We start from the raw sequence: 19,914 nt of genomic DNA, 5'->3' as shown, positions 1-19,914 counted from the left end.
TGCTCGCGCAGGGCATACTGGGGCTTGCGGGGGCCGTGTGGCCGCCGCTCTCCCCACCCCCTGCCGGCTCCGTCTCGGAGCCGGCCATTGTGTGAGCGGCCGATCTGGCCGCCCAGGGCTCCCTGCCCGCTCGTGAGCGGGGAGAGCGGGATTAGCCCGCTCTTCACGCTCACCCGAGGAAACCGGGTCTCACTGATCATGAGACCCGGTCCTGAGAGGTTTTTTTCCTTGTGGTACAGATAATTTTCAAAAATGTATCTAGAGACAGTAGCATCTAAGACACCACAAGATGGTGGATCTGAGGGTATAATATATCAAAACCATTTGCAAACCAGCACTAAAATGGCTGAGCAGTTGTGTGGCTGTAAAATGGTGGATGGAATGGTTTGACCATTTCTTCTCCAGGGAAACTGACCCAATGTCCCTTATTTCTCCATTCTTGCGCTAACATTTTTCATTTATAGTCTGGTTATACTGTATATCTACATGGGTGTGCTATATTTTAGGCCTATTGTAAAGATAATAAAGTTAAGAACAAATAGATCATAAACACGCAAATGCTGTGTGGTACCTAGTGTTGCTTTCACTTTGCTCCTTGAATATATAGCACAAAGGTCCCAAGAGCTGTCAAAATCTTCATTTCCATCCACAAAGAAAGCCAGGTGTTTTCCTTCTTGTGAAATAAGGAACATGGAGTGGAAATTAAATGAACAATTTGTAAATGATAGCAGCATAGAATCCAATGCAGAGAAGTTATTATACTAACCCGGTTGTTTGATTTAAACTGACTTATTAGGATCAAAATCATAAACTAGCTTAAATCCAAGCTCTCTGTGTTTTTGATAGATTCAATATGTTTTTGAGAATTCCTTCCAGGATAATGCTCTTCTATAACAGTTGAACTATAAAATCAGCAAAATGCCAGATTCTGTTGTTTCTAGATTGCAAACAAGAGATTGTATTTTGAATGTTCCCCCATAGCAAATACTTTTTCAACATGGAAAAGACTGAGACTCTTGATTCACACAATCAAAAACTGAGGCTGTTCACAGAAGCAGACCACCCCAGGCTACAGCAGCCCAGCCTGGGCTAGTCTACACATGTGAAGCACAGGATCGAGCCCAATCCCGGTGCTGCCCCTGTGCCTAGCCCCACTTTTTAACCCAAGGTTTAGCTGAGGTTAAGCGAATCTGTGGTTTGCTTAACGTTTAGCTGAAGTTAAGCAAACCTGCGGTTTGCTTAACATTGGCAGGCGATTGTCTGGGCAATCACTGTGGGATTAAGAGGCTTCCCCGGGCCCACTGCCTTTTAAAGTAGTGGTTTGGGAAGGAGCAGCTTCAATGAGAGTGGCAGCTGCTCTAAGGAGAGCAGCCACCGTATTTGTAGCATGGGGCACCCTGGGATGTGTGTGTGTGTGTGGGGGGGTCCTCCTGCTCTCAGCTCCTGCTCTCAGCCACTGCTCATGTGGGCATGTGGCGGGGCAGCGGTGAGGGCAGCTGCTGCTTGTCTGCTGGAGAAGGCAGGTAGCTCCTGCCTTCCCCACGGCATGCCCAGTAGCGGCCATGAGGCCATGTGAAAGACTTGACTGTGTCTACCCAGGTTTGGGAGCTGTGTGTGCTCCCAATTTTCAGTTGTGTGGAAGCAAGGCAGGAGGAAAACCTGGATATCTTTTCCTCCTAACTTGCTTCCACACAACCAAAACTTGGGAGCACACTCAGCTCCCAAACCTGGGTAGAACACAGTTTTTGATTATGTGAATAACCTCAGTATATCAGAAGGATCCTAGTTTAGCCTTCTCCATGATATATCCCTTTTCTACATCTCAATTACTATTTACTTTATTTTTATTTATTTATTTATTTACATTTTATAGCCTGCTCTTCCTCCAAGGAGCCCAGAACGGTGTACTACATACTTCAGTCTCGCCTCACAACAACCCTGTCAAGTAGGTTAGGCTGAGAGAGAAGTGACTGGCCCAGAGTCACCCAGCAAGTATCATGGCTGAATGGGGATTTGAACTCGGGTCTCCCCGGTCCTAGTCCAACACTCTAACCATTACACCACGCTGGTATTCAAGTATGTAAACCCCCATCTGACATTTGAAGTGGTACAATTCTTCAAGGGCTGCATCACATGGTTCTGCTGATCATGTAGCATGACAGTTAATGAGGCGAGTCTCATGATCCGTGAGACTTGCCTCTAGGGGGTTAGTAGGGAAAGCGGGCTTAGCAGACGAGCAGGGCGGCACATGGCTGCCAGCTCCGTGCCAAAGCCACCGGGGGCTGGGGGGATTGGGGGCCATGCAGCCCCCAGAAGCTCCAGCATGCCCTGCACGAGAGTGCAGGGCATGTTGGAGAGACCCGAGCCGGGAGGCTGCTTTTCAGCCTCCCGGTCAGCGGTTTCCTAATGAGTAGCCATGGTGTGGAGCCACACCGTGGTAATTCACAAGCAGAAAAACTGGGTTTGCAGAGTGCTTGCTCCGCAAATAACTGCCGGGCTACTTAAGCAAGTGACCCGCTTAAGAACCAGCGGGCTCGCAGCCGAGCCTGGTGGTTCTCACAATGGGAGGAAATCGGGCTAGCCTCCACTAGCCTGATTTCCTCCCATCGTGTGAATAGACTCAGCATCTTGAACCAACTTTCTAGGTGGGGGGGGGATATCCTTGCTTTGGTGACTGGTGGCAGCTGGACAGGAATGTTTATTGTTGAGTTATTTGCTCTCTGTGGATTTATGATGGGCATGATAACAAAGCTAACAGAACCAGCTAATCATAATTATTCATAATCATGTTGACTTTTCAAGAAATTGCATTTTTATGGTAGAATTGTTTACTGCTTTTTTTGTTTGTTTACATAGTTCTAATACCCGGAATTAGACTGACGTAGTACATTTGCAGATTTAGCAAGTTAAACAAATTCACAGTTACTAAGGGAAACTATGCTAGACTTAGCTTTTTATGGTCATTTAAAATGTTTTTTTAAATTATCGTCATCGTTTTAATTGTCATCGTATCGTTTTTTAAAATTATCGTCATCATCCTAAAAAATCCCTGTCTTATGCTTCACCTGAGAAACCTGATGCCTGGTTACATGTATCAAGTGATGGACATATTAATGTGAACTTGCCGTTATTAGATCCTAATTTCATGGAAATTTATTATTATTATTGGCTGACTTCCTGAATACAGTACATGTATGGAGTCAGCATGGTGTAGTGGTTAGAGTGCTGGACTAGGACTGGGGAGACCCGAGTTCAAATCCCACTCAGCCATGATGCTAGCTGGGTGACTCTGGGCCAGTCATATCTCTCTCAGCCTAACCTACTTCACAGGGTTGTTGTGAGGAGAAACTGAAGTATGTAGTACACCGCTCTGGGCTCCTTGGAGGAAGAGCGGGATATAAATGTAAAAATAAATATAAATAAATAAAATGTGCCAAAAAATATTCCACAAGCACATCAAGGGGGGGTAATTTTCTCCAGTCTCCACCTTTTCCTCTGTAGCCCACTGTCCCTTCCCAAAATATGTCCCTGAAGGTCCCACAACCCGCAAGAAGGTTAAGAGCTTAACCTTAACCTTAAGAGCTGCCATACAGAGCAAGGATGCGCCGGTGCAGTGAGAGAGCAATCTATCTGAACTTCCCAATGAATTGCTCCAGTGCAGTGAGGAAGTGGCAGTTTTAGATGGCCTCCCTTTCCGCATAAAGCCCACTGTGCCCCCTGAAAATATGTACCTGAGGGCTGTGCAACCTTCAGGAACATATTTTCAGGTGGCACCTTTCTGGGTAAGGGAAGGGAGTAAATGATCGCTGCTTCCCTGCTGCACCAGTGCAGTTGGGAAGTTTTGTTGCCTGCTCTTTTGCTACTCTGGTGCGTTCTTGCTCTGTATGTCAGTCCTTACGTTTATAGTCAGAGTACTTTTTGCATTAAAATACCATCACATCCTTATGTTTTTATATACTTATGGCCAGGACGAGCCACTTCCTCAAACTAGCCAATGCACCCCAAAGCTGCATTGCACTAGGAAGCCCTACCATTTAGGCTCCATTTCAGATTCGTGTAAGGGGGGAATTAAGAATTTTGTACCAAGAGCTGAGCTACATATAGAGGAGCCTGATGTTTGGCTTTTCATATAACTCCTCATGAAATCTTTCTCCCCTCCATTGTCTTGGGCATACTTCATCTCTGGAGGCAGATAAGAGGTGCTCACATAAGAAAATAGATCCAAAAGTCAGTGAGCATTATACATAAGAGCATACATGGAATACAAGCTGACAGAGAACTCTCCTGTCTGAGGAGTAATGTGTGGGTGCATGATTGTATATTTCACTTATCAGGTGCATAGCTTGTGCTCGTCTTTTTTTAATCCTCTCAGGTATCTGTTGCACAAGTGGGTCTAACAACCTTGGATATATATTGCAGAGAAATTACTTATATTCTATAAGTAATTGGACAGGAAGCCAACATTAACTGAGAAACAAGAGTTTGATATTTATTACTTACCAAACATGGGCTAAGAAAACAATAAACAGGCTAACAGTCTCTTATGCAGAAAGAGAGAGAGAGAACCTTTCAGTTTGAATTAAAGTCAGCAAGTGAAGAGGAGACGAACAAGTTGGCCCCATTCACTCGTAATGGAAAACCGGAGTTAAAGGAGCCTGAGGTTGACTTTCCTGTATGTCCGAATGTGTGAAACCCCAGTCCCAGGAGAAAAGTAACCCAAAGTTTCCCTTCCCAACCTCCAGTCTGAAACTTCGGGCTGTAGTGAGTTTTGCTGCTTCCACCTGAGGTTTGCAGCCTTCTGCTGTACATCTGAATGCTGAACTGCAGGCTGAGTTGGCTATAACTGGGGTTGAGGGAGGAAACTCCTCCCTCTCCTGCTGTGATTGGCTGTCGGGGCTGTCCTTCATGCCAGACGGAAACCCGGACAGCCCCATTCCCCCTCCACTTTGCAGCCTCCCTGACTACAGTTTGGTTCCTGTCCGTTTCGTAAGTGCACGGGGGGCGGAACCATGGGTCCATTGGATCTCTGGCTATGTGAGAATGGGGCAAGTGACTGGAACCCCAAGCCAGTACACAGACACATTCAGATATATACAAGCATGTCTTAGATGAAGAACAGAGACAACAAGCTCCTTCTCATGAGCAGTGAGAAAGGGCAAGAGGGCTAGTGGGGAGGAAGCCTTAAAAAGTTTACCTCCTCAGATGATCCGGTTCTTTCCTTTGGGCGGGCAGATCGCCCACCCAGATGATTACCAGTTGCGGCCAGTAGCTCTGAGGGCCGGGGTGCCAGATGCATTTCCTTGCATTCCCCCCCCCAACTTCCATAATGCACCATGTGAGGGCACATTGCATTATGGGGATCCCCCTCTCCGAACCCAAGGCTGGCAGACGATCAAAGAAACAGGCTTAGCACTTGCTCTCCTAACCTCGTTTTGGAGGGCTTGCTGCCACCGCACTGCCAGGACCACACAGTTATTGCTATAGTTCTATGACAGAGTACATGTAGAAGGTTCCATGTCCAGTCGCTGGGATCTTCAACTGGGGCAGGGAAAGGCCCAAGTTTGAAACCCTCGAGAATGACTTCCAGTCATTGGCTGACATCCTGGCTAAAGAAGGATGCACTTAAGGAAGGGCTATGGGAGCCTGAGGAGAGCCCTCATGCAAATCCCCAGTCTCTGTGGACTGTGTCCCTGTTGCTCAAGAGCCCATTGCATCTGGAGTACTCCCTGCACACCAGAATGGCTCTGCAAGATCAGAAACTGACCTTGCAGAGCCCTTCTGAAGTGTGGGGAGCACACTGGACTCTAAGGGCTCTTGCGCAACAGCATGCTTGCAGGGCAACTGGGGGTGTTGTGCAAGGGCTCCAGGTGCATCCCAAATTTCCTCCTTATGCACACACTTCATTAGTCAGAATGTCAGCCCAGGTAGATAATACTGAGCTACATGGAATAATGGTCTGACACAGTATAAAGCAACTTCATATAATCATATATAGATGTATGCTCATACTACTCAGAATAAATGACTGAATAGGGCTAGAGCACAGCAAGCCAAAGACTTTCATGAAAGACCAAAACAGATGGGATGTAGGATCCCCACATTATTATTATTATATGTTAGCTTTAAAGCAGCCTGGGAATGGGGGGCGGGGGTGGGGAAGAGACACCAGTTTTGATCAGAGTAGAAATGGTTGAACACTTGCACACAATCAACCCTCCCCAGTAGGCCCTACCACTCAGACAGCACACGAGCAGCACAGCAATGAGCACCAGAAGCACAGTGCGCTGCAGGATCCCTACACTGCCAGGTGCTCTTGCCACCCAGCTTTGTGCACACTCGGGCTCCAGGCACATGGCCAGGGAGTAGGTTGGAAGGGTGTGCTTGTGCCGTTCTACCCCACTATAACTCCAGTAAAAATCCCGGGCTACTCTGGCAAAGAGCACCAGGATTGGGACCAATCCTTGCGCTCCACACAAGCAGCCCTACCTGGGTAGAATTGTGCCAGCCTGGGTAGGGCTGCTCGTATGAAGACCCTTATTATGTTCATTTATAATATGATGAGAGTTGCCATCATCATATTGTCTGACTAGTATAAAACCATAAGGGGATACCATAAATCTTTACACTGGAGATATTGACTCATATCTAGACTAGCACTGCACTGGCGCCAGAGGTGTATCTAGGGGAAATAGTGCCTAGGGCAAGCACTGAAATTGCGCCCCCTGGCCAAATATCTGACACCCATCTTTCAGATAACTTGACCATAATATCAGCTCAAAAATACAAGTCAAGCTCGTTAATCTTTTAATATTTCAAAAACTATTTAGCTGGAAAGCTACAAATTTCAGTATGCTGGGGCTCATGAAATACCCAAATACTATGTGGAGGTGTACTTGGAAAACTAAATAGAAGTGCCTGTCTAATTCTCTACTATGCATTGTAGCATCACTATTACATAAGTTTAAAAAATAAATGGAGAATTTGGCTTTTCCCAGATACTCTGAAAATAATTAAAGGTGTAAATAATGCAGAGTAAACTGCCACTGCTTGGAATATATTCTAGTATTTCAGAAAGACAGTTAAAATGAGAGAAAGAGAGCAAGAAACTCCCGGTGGCCTTAATACTAAGGATTTCACACTGATTCAAAGACAAACTGACCATTAATAGCCATATTATTAAGGCATGTACTAGTGCCGAACTGAATATGTGTACAGTGACTTATATTATATTAAACTTAATAAAATACCTGTAGCCCCTTCAGGGGGCTTCCTAAAGGCTGTGGGGGGGGGCAGTCTGCAAAGGTTTCCCCTCCCCCTCTGGCGTCTTAATTCACCACCGCAGCCCGTCATGGGCTGATTTTCGGGCCTGTTTGGGCCTGCAAAGATCAGTGTGGTGACCATTTTGGAGGCTGCCACTCATGCTCAAATGGCCTCTGTGAGGCCTGGCAAGGCCTAGGGCCTCTCAGGGACCATTTGAGCATGTGTGGTGGCCATTATTTAAATAATTTTTTTTTTAATGGCCACCAAAAACAAAATGGCCACCACACATGCTCAAATGGCCTCTGTGAGGCCTGGCATGGCCTAGGGCCTCACAGAGGCCATTTGAGCATGTGTGGCAGCCATTTTGTTTTTGGTGGCCATTTTTTTTTCATTTAAAAAAATGGCACCACCCTTCAAGTCACGCCCGGGGCATGTGCCCTGCCTGCCCTACCCTAGATATGCCCCTGATTGGCACAAAAGTGGCTGACACCCAGATTAAAGCTGCACTATCTTTCAAGGAGAGAGAGGCAATATTTTGTTATCTCCCCCTCCTGCTGAAACCCTCTGTGCCTCCTGAAAATATGTCCCTGAGGGCTCTGTTGTCCTCAGGGACATATTTTCAGGGAGGCACAACAGTGCAGCATTAGTTTGGATGTCAGCCACTGTTGGGCCAGTGTAGTGCTTAGTGTGGATGACAGCCAATATCCCCAACAGGACTGAAAGAGGAAGTTGAAAGCATTTACCAAATGTACACACTGTCCTGCCTGATGGTTGGGGGTGTTACAAAGAAGTATGGACAGTGTAATTCCTTCTGTTCAAATCTAAATCAAGCTAAGATACCATCTGATTAATAACCAAAGCAAATGAGAGTTCATTGATTCAATAACCACTTTGTTTGAAAGCAAACTAATTGCTTCAAAGTATTTATCTATCTTTTGTGATAACCTTGGACCTGATGTGTGGTTTTTGTCATGGCTGCTTCCTTATCCAGATACAATGGGGATAAAATACACATGAATGTGAAAATGCAGACTACCAAAGACTTCTAAATACAGATTTTATACTACTTTGCTCCATGAAGCTAGCATCCATCAGCAATAATTCAAAAATTGTTTTAGTCTTGGGGTTCATTGGAACACCTGGGGACATCAGGGTAAGAAGAGTGAGTTTCATGGGGAAATGATGGAAATTCTTCAAATAGGTCACTAGAAGCCTGTTATAATACTGTCAAGAGACCCGAGCTGAGAAATTTTAGTGAAATCCTTTTCTGGTTATGCGAACATAAATGTTTTAGTTAGGGCTGACATGGAGCCAACACAGGGAAAACTGATTCACAATGGCTCCTATCATGCTAATGTTCTGTCTGATATTTAATTTGCCACTGTTCGGAAGCATTCAGCTTAATGGAGAGCATTTCTCAGGCTACAGATCAATAATAGGTTGCTGCATTCCCTTGGAAACACAGCCTAGCCTTGCAGTACAATCAAGGAGGTCACCTCCTCACCATCGAGAGTATTGTGGTGGTCATACTCATTGACAAATTAATATTTCTTTGAATTAATTTCTATCATCAGTAAGGGATGAACTTCCTGTCTCTCAACTCACTGGTGTTACAAAGACCAAAAATGTTCTCACTGAAATTCTAATAAAAATTTCACTAGTAAAAGCTGTTACAGGGAAATGTGTTATCTCTCCCATATACTGACATTACAGAGCATAACCAAATAGCCTGCAATTCATATATGGCACTTTGGCAGGAAACTAAATAACTCTGATGAGTCTAGCAGCTGTTATGGTGCTTATTTTCAGCATTGGCAAACATTGCATTCTGAAGTTAACCAGTAACAAGCTTAGTCATCCAGGATCTTAAATTAGTTGTATAAAACATAAACCAGGAATTTGCCATACTGCTTTCTTCATTTGAATCTAGATTCAAAAGGTTCTGTAAGTTTATTAAGCAGTCAATTACATCTGAGGTATTAGAACAATTTGCAAATACTTATATATATATGCGTGTGTGGGTTTTCTCTCTCCAGATATCTGCCTACAAAATGTATTTCCCCAATGTCCTGCTTGCTACGGTGGTTCTTCTTTTTCTGATTCATGTGGCGAGTCCGGAGGACAAGACAGAGAAGTTATTGAAGTACCAACTCAATGAAATTGTGAACATAAAAATGGTCAACGACACCTCCAATATTCTGAACTGGAATAGTATTCTGCAAAGAATAGGTAAGAACAGTCTTTCCCCCTTCAATATATTTGGGGTGTTTTAAAGTCATGACATTCAAAGTGTCTTACCCAGCTAACATGAGATAATTCTCCCTCAGAAATAGTGCCAAAGGAAGAATTTTTTATTCCTTTCGAAATTGGTGAATTCTAGGAACTGTTGACTGAAGGCTGGTGGGGTGGGGAAGGGGGATGTGTGAGTTTGAACATCAAACTTCAGTGCTAGTGGATTCCCTTCTCAATCGTTTATTCTATACTCCCTTCTTAATCTAGTCTCCCAACGTTCAAAAAGTTGTGCCCACATTTCAATTTGGGTTTGTTTTTTAACTTTCATTCTCAGTCACTGGATGTCGTTTGAATTCAGTGAGTTTTCTATACAAATACTTGTTAGATGAAATAATCTCTGTAGAAACATCAGATTATCTTGGATCATTGGTTTTTACTATCTGACATCTTTCAGTTGGTGACTAACATACTCCATAAGGTTATGTCAGCCCAGTAATGTTGCATGCATGAAAGTTGTGCAAATTACACAAATGCAAAAATTGTGCAAATGGCATTACACAAGAATAAACCTATTGCTAACAATGAGCATACTACTGTGTAATGTCATTTGCACAATTTTTTGTGTTTGCACAACTTGTATACATGCAACATTACTGGACTGACATGCCCTTGGGCTGTATGTCAGCCACTGACGGTTATCTAATGAAGGCCCAAATATAAAGAATTCATGGTAATCTCTCAGATGGATACAATTTTCAGCTATTATTAAAAGCAAGGAATGATAAAACACACTTCAAACTGTATGTTGAAGTTTCACTCATCACTATATAGAACACTCCTGTAAATACTGCCTGCTGATATCTGTAGAGAATTATATAACATGCTTTTATAACATGGTCACAGAGGAGTTCACTGAAGATGAGAAATTATCAGGGAAAAGACTTTCCCCCATTCGGAATTTAAAATATTTATGTGTGTTTTTGGTTTAGCAGCTCGGGGGAGAAAGCCTGCATCATTATTAAAATGTCACAATCTTTTAGCCTCTATTGTTTCTTATTGCAAAAAGAGAAGAGGCAAAGAAAGAATTGATTGGATTCCAAATGGTAGAAGAGATGGGTACAAAAAACATTTCCCTATTTCCCCTGCAGACTGCAGTCCATAGTCTCCACTTCTAAATAATTAATGCTCTCCCAGTGACACGGATTCCAGTGGACCTGATGGGTTTCATACACAGAATGATAGACCCAGTGATCTACAGACATATTAGAAGTGCTCCTATCAGTATATGCAGTGAAGCAATTAATGAACTTTCTTTTTTGGACAGTTTGATCACACATGCCGGTTCAAAGAGGCTTTACCGATAATCAAATATAGCTTTGGAAAAAATCCAGCTGTGAAAGGAAACCTCCTAATGAGAGCAGTTAGAACACATAATTAAACAAGGGTCCAGGTTCGTTTTCCTTTGTCATGAGTTCTTGCTGTTTAGGTGTCCAGCAGCTTTACCAGAGGTATAATGAAAGTCTTACAGTGTGGTATGTTCTTCAGGTATACGTCTTTCAAAGCAGACAAGCCTAGCTGCAGAAGGAAAGTTTAAGAGCTCTGTTGTAGCCCATTTGTGGGCTACAACGGTTTAGCAGAAAAGCAAGTTTACAAAGCACAGCAAAAAGAGAAGCTAAGGAGACAGAAAAGAGCATCACTATTCCTCCTGGAGAGCTACTTACATATGATATAAAAAACTGTCAAGAACCAGTAAGCCAACACTGTGGAATTTTCTTCTGGAAATGCTGCTCTGAATAAGCATTAATTGCTTTTCTGCATCATATATTTTAATGATTGAAGTTCTAATGACAGTCAACTCCCACCCCCCAATATTTGTCTGCTTAGTAGGCAATTATATTTTTTCATATATTTATATAAATTAATATATACAAATAAACAAGGGTGGGGAGAGAAGGTTGTTAGTTTTCACACCTCAAGCCTGTACTAGCTGACTTCTCTTTCCACCTCATTTCTCTATTCCTCAGTTGTCAAACCCATTTCCAAATATCCTTTTCCCAGGGAATTCCCAGTCTCACACTCACTCTGATTTCTTCACTCCTGATTTCCACCACACTTCTCCCTGATCTTTTATCTGTACCTGAATGTCACTTCAGCTCTTCCTCATTGCATGTGCTACATTTTTAATTTCACCGTCAGCCAAACTGCAGCCTAAGCAGAGCTCAGTTAATGTTAATTTATCTTAAAATATTTTCAGATGAACCAAGTTTATATATAACCACAAATTCAGTCTTTCTGTCTTTATATAGTACTGCTGCTTTGGGGTGGGGGTTCCATCCTTATTTAATGTGATTCTGCTTTGCTTATTAACCTACTTCTGTCTTCCAGCTGTTAACACTTCTTGCTAGAACTGAATGACTTTACTTGAAAATTTTTTGCATTTTATGTTGGGGCGGGGGGCGGCGGCGATGGCAGCAATTATGTTGCTTGCAGTGCCTTCTCTATGGAAGCCATAGAAAAGCCAAAAGCTTGGTAAAGATCCTCCTCAGAACTGGGGTTGGCTTTTGAAAGCCATGACTAAAGAATGTGGTTTAAATATGTTTTTAGCCTAATTTTGGCCAGACAAGAGGGTCTACAACTCCCATCATCCTTGCTACTGCTCATTGTGAGTGGAGATGAAGGGAGTTGTAGTTCAACAACTGGAGGCATAGTTTGAAGCCCTTGTTAAAGATTCATGCCAGCCTGGAGCTCAGTTGCTTGGGAGCTGCAGTACAGAAGCTTCCATACCTGTGCTCCTTGATTGACAATGACTTCAGAAGACAGAAAGGCCTTCTAAGGAAGATCGCCTGGCCACAATGGCCAAAGGCATTGTAGTCCAAAATAGATTATACCCAAGATTATACCATCCTCCCAAACTGGCTTTAAAATAATGGGCCAATTTCTCGTTAGCGGACTGAAAAGGACTGACAAGAGGAAGTACCTTTTCACACAACGCATAATTAATCTATGGAATTATCAACCATGGGATGTGGTGATGGCCACTAGCTTGGATGGCTTTAAAAGGGGCTTAGACAAATTCATCGAGGACAGATCTATCAATAGTTACTAGTCTGGTGGCAATCGGCTACCTCCAGCCTCTAAACTGGTATTTAGAGGCAAGATCCCTTTAAATACCAGTGGCAGGGGAGCAACAGCAGGAGAGAGGACATGCCCTCACAGGATGCTGGACTAGATGGGCCTTGGGCCTGATCCAGCAGGGCTGTTCTTATGTTCTCTTGCCTGTGGGCTTCTTAGAGGCATCTGGTAAGCCACTGTGTGAAACAGGATGCTAGACCAGATAGGCTTTGGGCCTGATCCAGCAGGGCTTTTCTTACATTCTTGTAAACTCTTATCCCAGAGCCACACAGCAATTTCAGTATAGGGCCGTTATTTACATAATAAGAGGCATTTGGTGGTTAAACTCCATGTTGTCTTAACTTGGCAAAGAGGCACCTTTTACCATGGTGATTCTCTTTATTTAGCAGGGGGAGAGTAACTGGCCCTGTCCACCCCCAGCACAGTACTTCTAGTGACTGTTGCTGGTGTGTGTCTTATGTTTCTTTTTAGAATGTGAGCCCTTTGGGGCCAGGGAGCCATCTTATTGTTGTTATTTCTCTTTGTAAACCACCCTGAGAGGTATAGAAATCGAATTAATAATAATAAATAATAATAATAATAATAATATCTCTTCATGGAAGCAGTGTGAGTCCTATTGTTCAGCAGCATTGCTTCCATTTTTTAATTAAAATAATTCAGCAAGCTATTTAAAACCAGAGCAAAGAACCTCTCAAACCATCATCCCCTGTCATGAATGTTCATCTGTTTCTTTACACAGATGTTGTCCAGTCTTGTTTGGAGAATATTTTAATTCCAACAAATAAATGGAACAGATAATAATGCAGGGTGATACTGAGTGATAGTTTAAAAACTAATCGTGAATACTGTGGTCAGTAGGAAAGCAGCAGCTAGGAGGAAGGTGTCTGTTGCCAGAAGAAGAAATAAACCCCACTTAAATTGTTTAGAATCAGTTATATATGGAATGAAACACGTATCCTTGTACAGGCACTCCCCGAGTTACAAACACCCGACTTAACACCCACACATACAAACAAAGCTCCATAACATATTACAATAAGCAAATCCCCAGCTGACAAATGCCAATCCATACATACAGACAAGTCATCATTCTTGGGAACTATATGCATTTTAAGTTATGAACATCTGACATATAAACCTCTGGAACACAATCCGTTTGTAAGTTGTGGACTTCCTGTACGACACTTGGGAGTTACAGTGGCTAAGGCCTAAATTACACATTACATACTAGCCATGTGTAGTGTGAGCTTCTGTGCTCCAAAGGATCCTCAGAAGGGGGTAATGTGTGGTAAACTGGTGGAGAGTACCCCTCACCTGCCACTTCTCCACTGCACACTTTAGAATACAGAAGTGATAGTGAGTGAAAAAGCAACCATAGAGTTAAAGTTACATACAGCTAGGGTCAACATGCTGTTTTTTCTTCAGAGGAGAATGCATTAGATTTCAGTCTGGAATTAAAAAAAAACTTAAACCCCAGTGCAGTCATGAATATCTTGGGTATTCTGGGACAGCTCACCATTTCAGCTTCAGTGTTCCTAATCCATAAAACAGGAGTGATACTGAAATCACATGGGATATTTCTGCTGCAAATGATTAATGAAATAATATTTTGTTCCCTAGCTATCCCTTATATGCGAGACTGTGACGAGATGTTCCAACATGGCCACACAGAGAGTGGCCTTTATGTAATACGTCCTGAGAAATCCCGCAAACTCGTGGTCTGGTGCCACATGGATGGATGCAATGGTTGGACAGTGATCCAGAGAAACAGCTATGATACTGAAATCACATGGTCAGAGACCTGGACAACCTATAAATATGGGCTTGGCAAATTGGAGAAGGACCACTGGCTGGGTAATGAGCACATCAACTTCATTACCGAACAGAAATGGTACAAAGTCAAAATCGAGCTAGTTGATGCTAAAGGCAGCCACAAATATGCAGAATATGATAGCTTTATTCTAAGAAATGAGAGTGATGGTTATAGGGTGTCATTAGGGAGCTACGAGGGTAATGCAGGAGATCCTCTCACTGACCCCCTGAACAAAAACATGCATGACAACTTAAGGTTCTCTTGTAAAGATCAAGACCATGACAGGTCAACCTTAGAAAATTGTGCAGATGTCCATGGAGGGGGCTGGTGGTATGACTCCTGCTACAATGCACTACTAAATCGCAAGGGTGGTCTTTACTGGAGCACACTGTGTGATGGGGATTGTAAGGAGTCAGTTATAATGCTGAAGCCCATCCACATGTACTGCAGCAGGGTTTAGATCATTCTCAGACTAATCTTATGAACTGATGAGAAGAGTGAATTGAAAACCAGAAGTAAAAATGCACATACCTTGATTCCATCTTTTTTGAGGGGGCAAATTAGTACATGTAATTTCTTTGCCACTTAGGGGAAAATAGATAGAAACACACACACACACACACACACACACACACACACACACACACACGGAAAAACAAAAGCACAAAAACAAAATGCTATGTTCCTGTATGACATTTTCTCTGATCACAATGTAAAGTCTTCCAGCTCACTATTAAAACAGTTTCAGCCAGCACAGACCATTTCTCTCTTTTTAAAAGCCATTCAATCCTTGTCATCATGTCATGTGCAGGACTGTGGAAAGGACTGTGTCAACTCTTTACCACAAACTTTTAAGTTTTAGAAGATTCGTAAAATAATCCTTCTCCTCCTGTGCCAACTAGTTGGGTTCCCCATAGGAACAATAAATCAGCTTCTCCGCCTCCCAGATTGTGAGCACACTAACAGTACACTGTGAGCCAGCACCCTGAACAGCAGACCACTGGATAACTCTGTATGAGGCATAGCAGAAAATCCTGTTTAGTAAGGAGGAATGCATACTTCAGTGCACCCAGCACAATAAAGACCCAGCTAAGGAATGACTGGGGGTGGGAGGGAGAGGTGGTGGCTAGAAAACAGGCAATAGAATCCCCAAGGAGACATATGAACCCACTTTCTGCTGAATCAAGACCATTGGTTCATTTAATTCAGTACTGTCTACACTGACTGGCTATCCAGGGTTTTCAGCCAGGGGTCTTTCCAGCACTATCTGGAGACAGGAAGGATTTAACTTGGGACCTTCTGCAATGCATACCAAGCATGTGTCTTACAACTGAGCAATGGCTCCTCCTACAGGATGAATTGCACCTTTTGGTTTTCAAAGAATCGGAGATTTTATTACAATGACAAATTTCCTGATGGAAAGGAAGTAAGGAGGAGCCCTGAGACTTGGAACAGGTAAACAATGGCTAGGTGGTGGGGAAGCCAGGGAGCTGTGCAGAATTTCCCTTGAAATTCTGAGGTCATAACAAGTTCTGTGAAAGCACTGCTTGCATTCACAGTCATCAGCAGCCATATCCAACAGCAACAGCCACAGCTACCATATATGAAAGCGTTTTCTCCTTTAACCTATGAGGGTTAGAAACTTGCTTTTTTCCCTTTAAGGCCACAGGTTATGTGATGGCTCCAACAGAATACAAACAGCCCTATGTACTAATCCTTCTTTATGAGATCACAACATTCTGGGTGCTGCCCTCTGCTTTTTGTGTTCTTTCAAAAATAACATGCAAAATACAGAGAATGCCAAATCTTCCAGCTCAGTGCCTTTCAGATCAGTGCCTGGCAAGTACTCCCCCTGAGTTTTAAGATGGATTTTTGAGGCATGTAGGACACAGAATCTTTGAAGAATATTTTTGCTTTAATTTTTTAAGACACAGGCATCCAGTGAACACAGGACTTTTTTAAAAAAAAAGCACCCTAAAAATAAAAACCTTTCTTCCCCAAAATTGAAACACCAATGAAATCGTGTGAAAAAGAAAACCAGGCTGCAATGTTCCAAAGAGAATACATAATTTACAAGTTTAAAATTCAATCATGCCCTCCCTGTGCCTGGGGCATGCTTAAAATATTGATAATTAAGTCCCTCCTGGAAGTGTATGGTGCATGTTTTAATCTGAACCAATATCTCGGAAAAAGATTACCGCTTGGGGCATATATCTTCTCCCCTTGTTTGCCCATGAGCTTACGAAGGGTCTTGTTCTGGGACAAGATTTTATTATAGAACTCCAATCCACCTCTGGCAAAGTCAGTGGAAATGGTAGCTGTGTTTCTATCTGCCCTATAATCTACTGCCCGGTTCACGGTGTCATATGTCAGACAATAGCCCATAAACCCAACTGCCACAATAATTATGTTGTAAAGGCCTCGCAATACCACTGGACCAGAGTACAACCCCAGGAGCTGCTTTATGGCTACCCCAGATACGTAAGTCCCAGCCAGACAGATAGGGGCAACTGCTGCACGTGCTAAGGGGCTATTACTTTGCAAGTACATGACTTCTCTTGCAATGGCAAACTTCTGAGCCTCTGGAGAAAGTGTCAAGGCTTCCTTTAAGGCCAGGCCTTCAGTGCTCTCCCAGTCCACTTCTTTGCCTTCAACCACGAGAACATGATCGACAACCCCATGCTTATCATCAACTGTGCCAGTGAAATTGGTAGGGATGCCCACAACACAGCCTTCGGGCAGCCATGGAAGTCCAGCGCTCACCGGATGGAAGCCGAAGGCCACAAAGGCTTGGTAACAATTTTCTGACTTCACTTTGACATCACTGAGGATGTGAAGGAATAAGCTCTGTAATGTTTCTGAAAGCTTGACTGGCTGCCCCTTAATCCAGGCTTGATATACTGGCTTGAATGTCTCCTCGGGCAAGATGTGAAAAGTAAGGTTAGCACCAAAGAGTCCAGTGCAGGAAACAGTCAGAAATCCAGTTCTGTGTTTTTCTATCATGGCCATTGCCTTCCAAAGGAACCGAACTGCCATAGTCAGCTTCCAACCTGTTCACAACAGAAGAAGGAAATAAAATATCTGTACACAAGAATCTCCTTTTCAGATCTTATTATTATTTTAAAGTCAGAGAATCCCATATTCAGTAGTTAGAAAACATACTATTCTGCTTATTCCATAGATTTATGCAGCTACAGCAAAATATAATAAGGAAAATATAAGGATCTTTTTGATACCTGAACATTATCATGTCCTGATTAGAAAAGAGGATAAAAGAAAGTCAAATCTTTTCTTACCCTTAAAAGCAGATTCCATTGAACTCAAGAAGACTTGCTTCTGAGCAAACATGCATATAATCAGACTGTTAGGTTGTAATCATATGCAGACCAGATATTTTCAAGGAAAATTCCTCATACTTTATTTTTCCGTGGAAAGTCTCCCATTTTTAAAACTTATACTTGGCTACTGAAAAAACATTTGCGATACAATGAAGGAAAATTAATATGGTGGTGGGTTTTTCTTTTTCTGCTGTATAAGTTAGCATGCCAAATAGGAAAATGTGTATAGTAATTTTTTTGGGGGGGGATAAAAATTTTATGCAAACAAAGGAAAAATTTGCACAGCAAGATTTTCCAGAGAACTCAGATCTCTGATGCAGACATACAAGGGCTTCAAGTATGACCTTTTTTGGTGTGTGCTTTAGACACTAGTTCTGAAGAAATATCCTCAGGCACAATCTGCTTCTCAGAACACCTGCACAATGCCTTCTCTTTAACTTCCTTTCCTAAAACCAACCTTTGACATGAAGTCTTGGGCACCACATCTCAATCCTTACTGTAACTAAGCTCAACTACATGTAACTGAAATATTCACATATCATTTCCCTGCCTTCATTTCCCTCCCCTCCCCTCTTTAGGGCATGGAAAGCAGGGCGACTGCCCCAGGCCCTGCTCTTTTAATCCTCATTAGATTAAACTGGAAGAGGGCCCAGCACAGGCTGATTTGCCCCGAGCCCCGCTAGGGCTCTCCAACAGCCCTGCTCCCCTCCCTCTGTTGCTCAATGGGCAAGGAGATCCATTTTTTTACAGCACCATGCACAAATATGGCACTAGGTAAATAATTAGCAATAATAAATAATTTTACATTAACAAAACAAACAGAAGCTTGCAAATGTAATATACATGTTTAACATGCAGTTTTGGCCATAGGTCCCAATAAATCCATTAGTTGTAAGAGCATAGCATTGGGTTGCCAATCTTACAGAAATAAATGGGGCTTAAACAAAGAAAGTAGTCGTGAGCACGTTTATATACTTCTGCCCATTCAAATTATTGTTTCAGGGTATGATTTGTGTAGGTGAAGCCCTATTTTTCCAGTCTGTACCCAAAGAAAAATAAAATCCAGCCCGCCTCCCCAGGTATATTTGTGCACGGTTGAGTACCTTCAATTTTTATTTTTATAAAGGCAGTTCAACATAATCAAGAATAATAGGTCTCAGCTACTGAGCTGAGATCAGGAAGCATATTTATTGTAAAGATTTCCAGTCTCTATTTCCCTTCTCAAAATCAGATGCAGTGGCAACTGGAAATGGTTCTTTATGTAGCAGCGTACAATACTGACAATATTTTTAGACTTCCATGGCTGAAAAGGAAAAATCAAAATAGTAGTCAGGCTGCAGTTCAGTCAGAAATGCTGGATCAAAGGACAGTATTTTGCATCAATCTCACTGTGTCTATACACCTTTACTGTCCCTATGTTCCATGCATACCATCACTCCCTGTAAGCAAAAATTGAAGTCACAATACACAAAGCAACAGCATTTTAAATATTTTATATTACTTGCCTAGAAAGCCGGTGTGATGCTCATGCAGTATAAATGTCATAGTTTTTGGAATTCTGTGTTGGTATAGCAGCAAGTGCCTGCCAACCTAAATGCTAATTTGTCAGAAAAGTAAATCTGGCAATTGGGCAACGTCAATTTATGCTAACTGTAGATAAAACAATTCGGGTTATTTTCGGGGTGGGTGGGTGATGGTTCTGTGAAGAATGCTCAAGCCCTTATTTTAACTAATTTTTCATTTATTTGTCTTAATTATACTGCTTAGAGATCATCTGTACTTTTGTATTTTAATTATGCAATGTTTTAATTATATTATAAACCGCTTTGAGATTATTTTTTAAATGAAAAACGGTATATAAATCGAATAAATAACCTTTTCGGGTCCTTTGATTCTCCCTCCCTTTACTATAAAATGACCAATAACAACACGTTTGAACGTTGGCATTCAGAAACCAAAAGCAAGCAGCTCCAATTCCCTATCTACTCCTTATTTAAAAAAACCCCAAAGTTTACAGTGGAGACGCACGCACACCAATTCCAATATGATGCAGCACGGAGGACAGACAGAGATCCTCCACTACAAAACCAGAAAAGCTTTTAGCTATGTATTTCTGCCTAAAACCCTTCTTTCACCTAC

General features: G+C 42.5%; 2 protein-coding genes across 5 annotated transcripts in view; one reads left to right on the top strand and one right to left on the bottom strand.

The window, feature by feature from the left end:
- Positions 1-9,311: 9,311 nt before the first annotated feature.
- Positions 9,312-14,897, top strand: LOC128340333 (fibrinogen-like protein 1-like protein). The gene is made up of 2 exons (XM_053285324.1): positions 9,312-9,489; positions 14,245-14,897. The coding sequence occupies exons 1-2, from the start codon at positions 9,312-9,314 to the stop codon at positions 14,895-14,897; spliced, it is 831 nt and encodes a 276-aa protein (XP_053141299.1).
- A 1,434-nt stretch (positions 14,898-16,331) lies between these two features.
- TMEM177 (transmembrane protein 177) overlaps positions 16,332-19,914 on the bottom strand; it is a 33,287-nt gene continuing 29,704 nt past the window's right edge. For 3 of the 4 annotated variants that reach the window (XM_053263622.1, XM_053263648.1, XM_053263638.1), the window contains one exon: positions 16,332-17,487. In XM_053263622.1, coding sequence (XP_053119597.1) covers positions 16,523-17,487 — 965 coding nt within the window. In that variant the 3' untranslated portion in view covers positions 16,332-16,522. Of the gene's footprint in view, positions 17,488-19,280; positions 19,909-19,914 lie in introns of those variants that run through there. The other variant, XM_053263629.1, reaches the window with a different exon arrangement.

Source organism: Hemicordylus capensis, chromosome 1 (assembly GCF_027244095.1).
Source record: "Hemicordylus capensis ecotype Gifberg chromosome 1, rHemCap1.1.pri, whole genome shotgun sequence".
NCBI lineage: Eukaryota > Metazoa > Chordata > Lepidosauria > Squamata > Cordylidae > Hemicordylus > Hemicordylus capensis.
This window is presented reverse-complemented; position numbering and strand designations above follow the sequence as displayed.

Bases quoted from the DNA above. Each gene is read 5' to 3' on its own strand.
- LOC128340333 (XM_053285324.1), top strand. From the start codon at position 9,312: ATGTATTTCCCCAATGTCCTGCTTGCTACGGTGGTTCTTCTTTTTCTG. The intron at 9,490-14,244 runs GTAAGAACAGTC...TTTGTTCCCTAG, and splicing joins TAGTATTCTGCAAAGAATAG to CTATCCCTTATATGCGAGAC.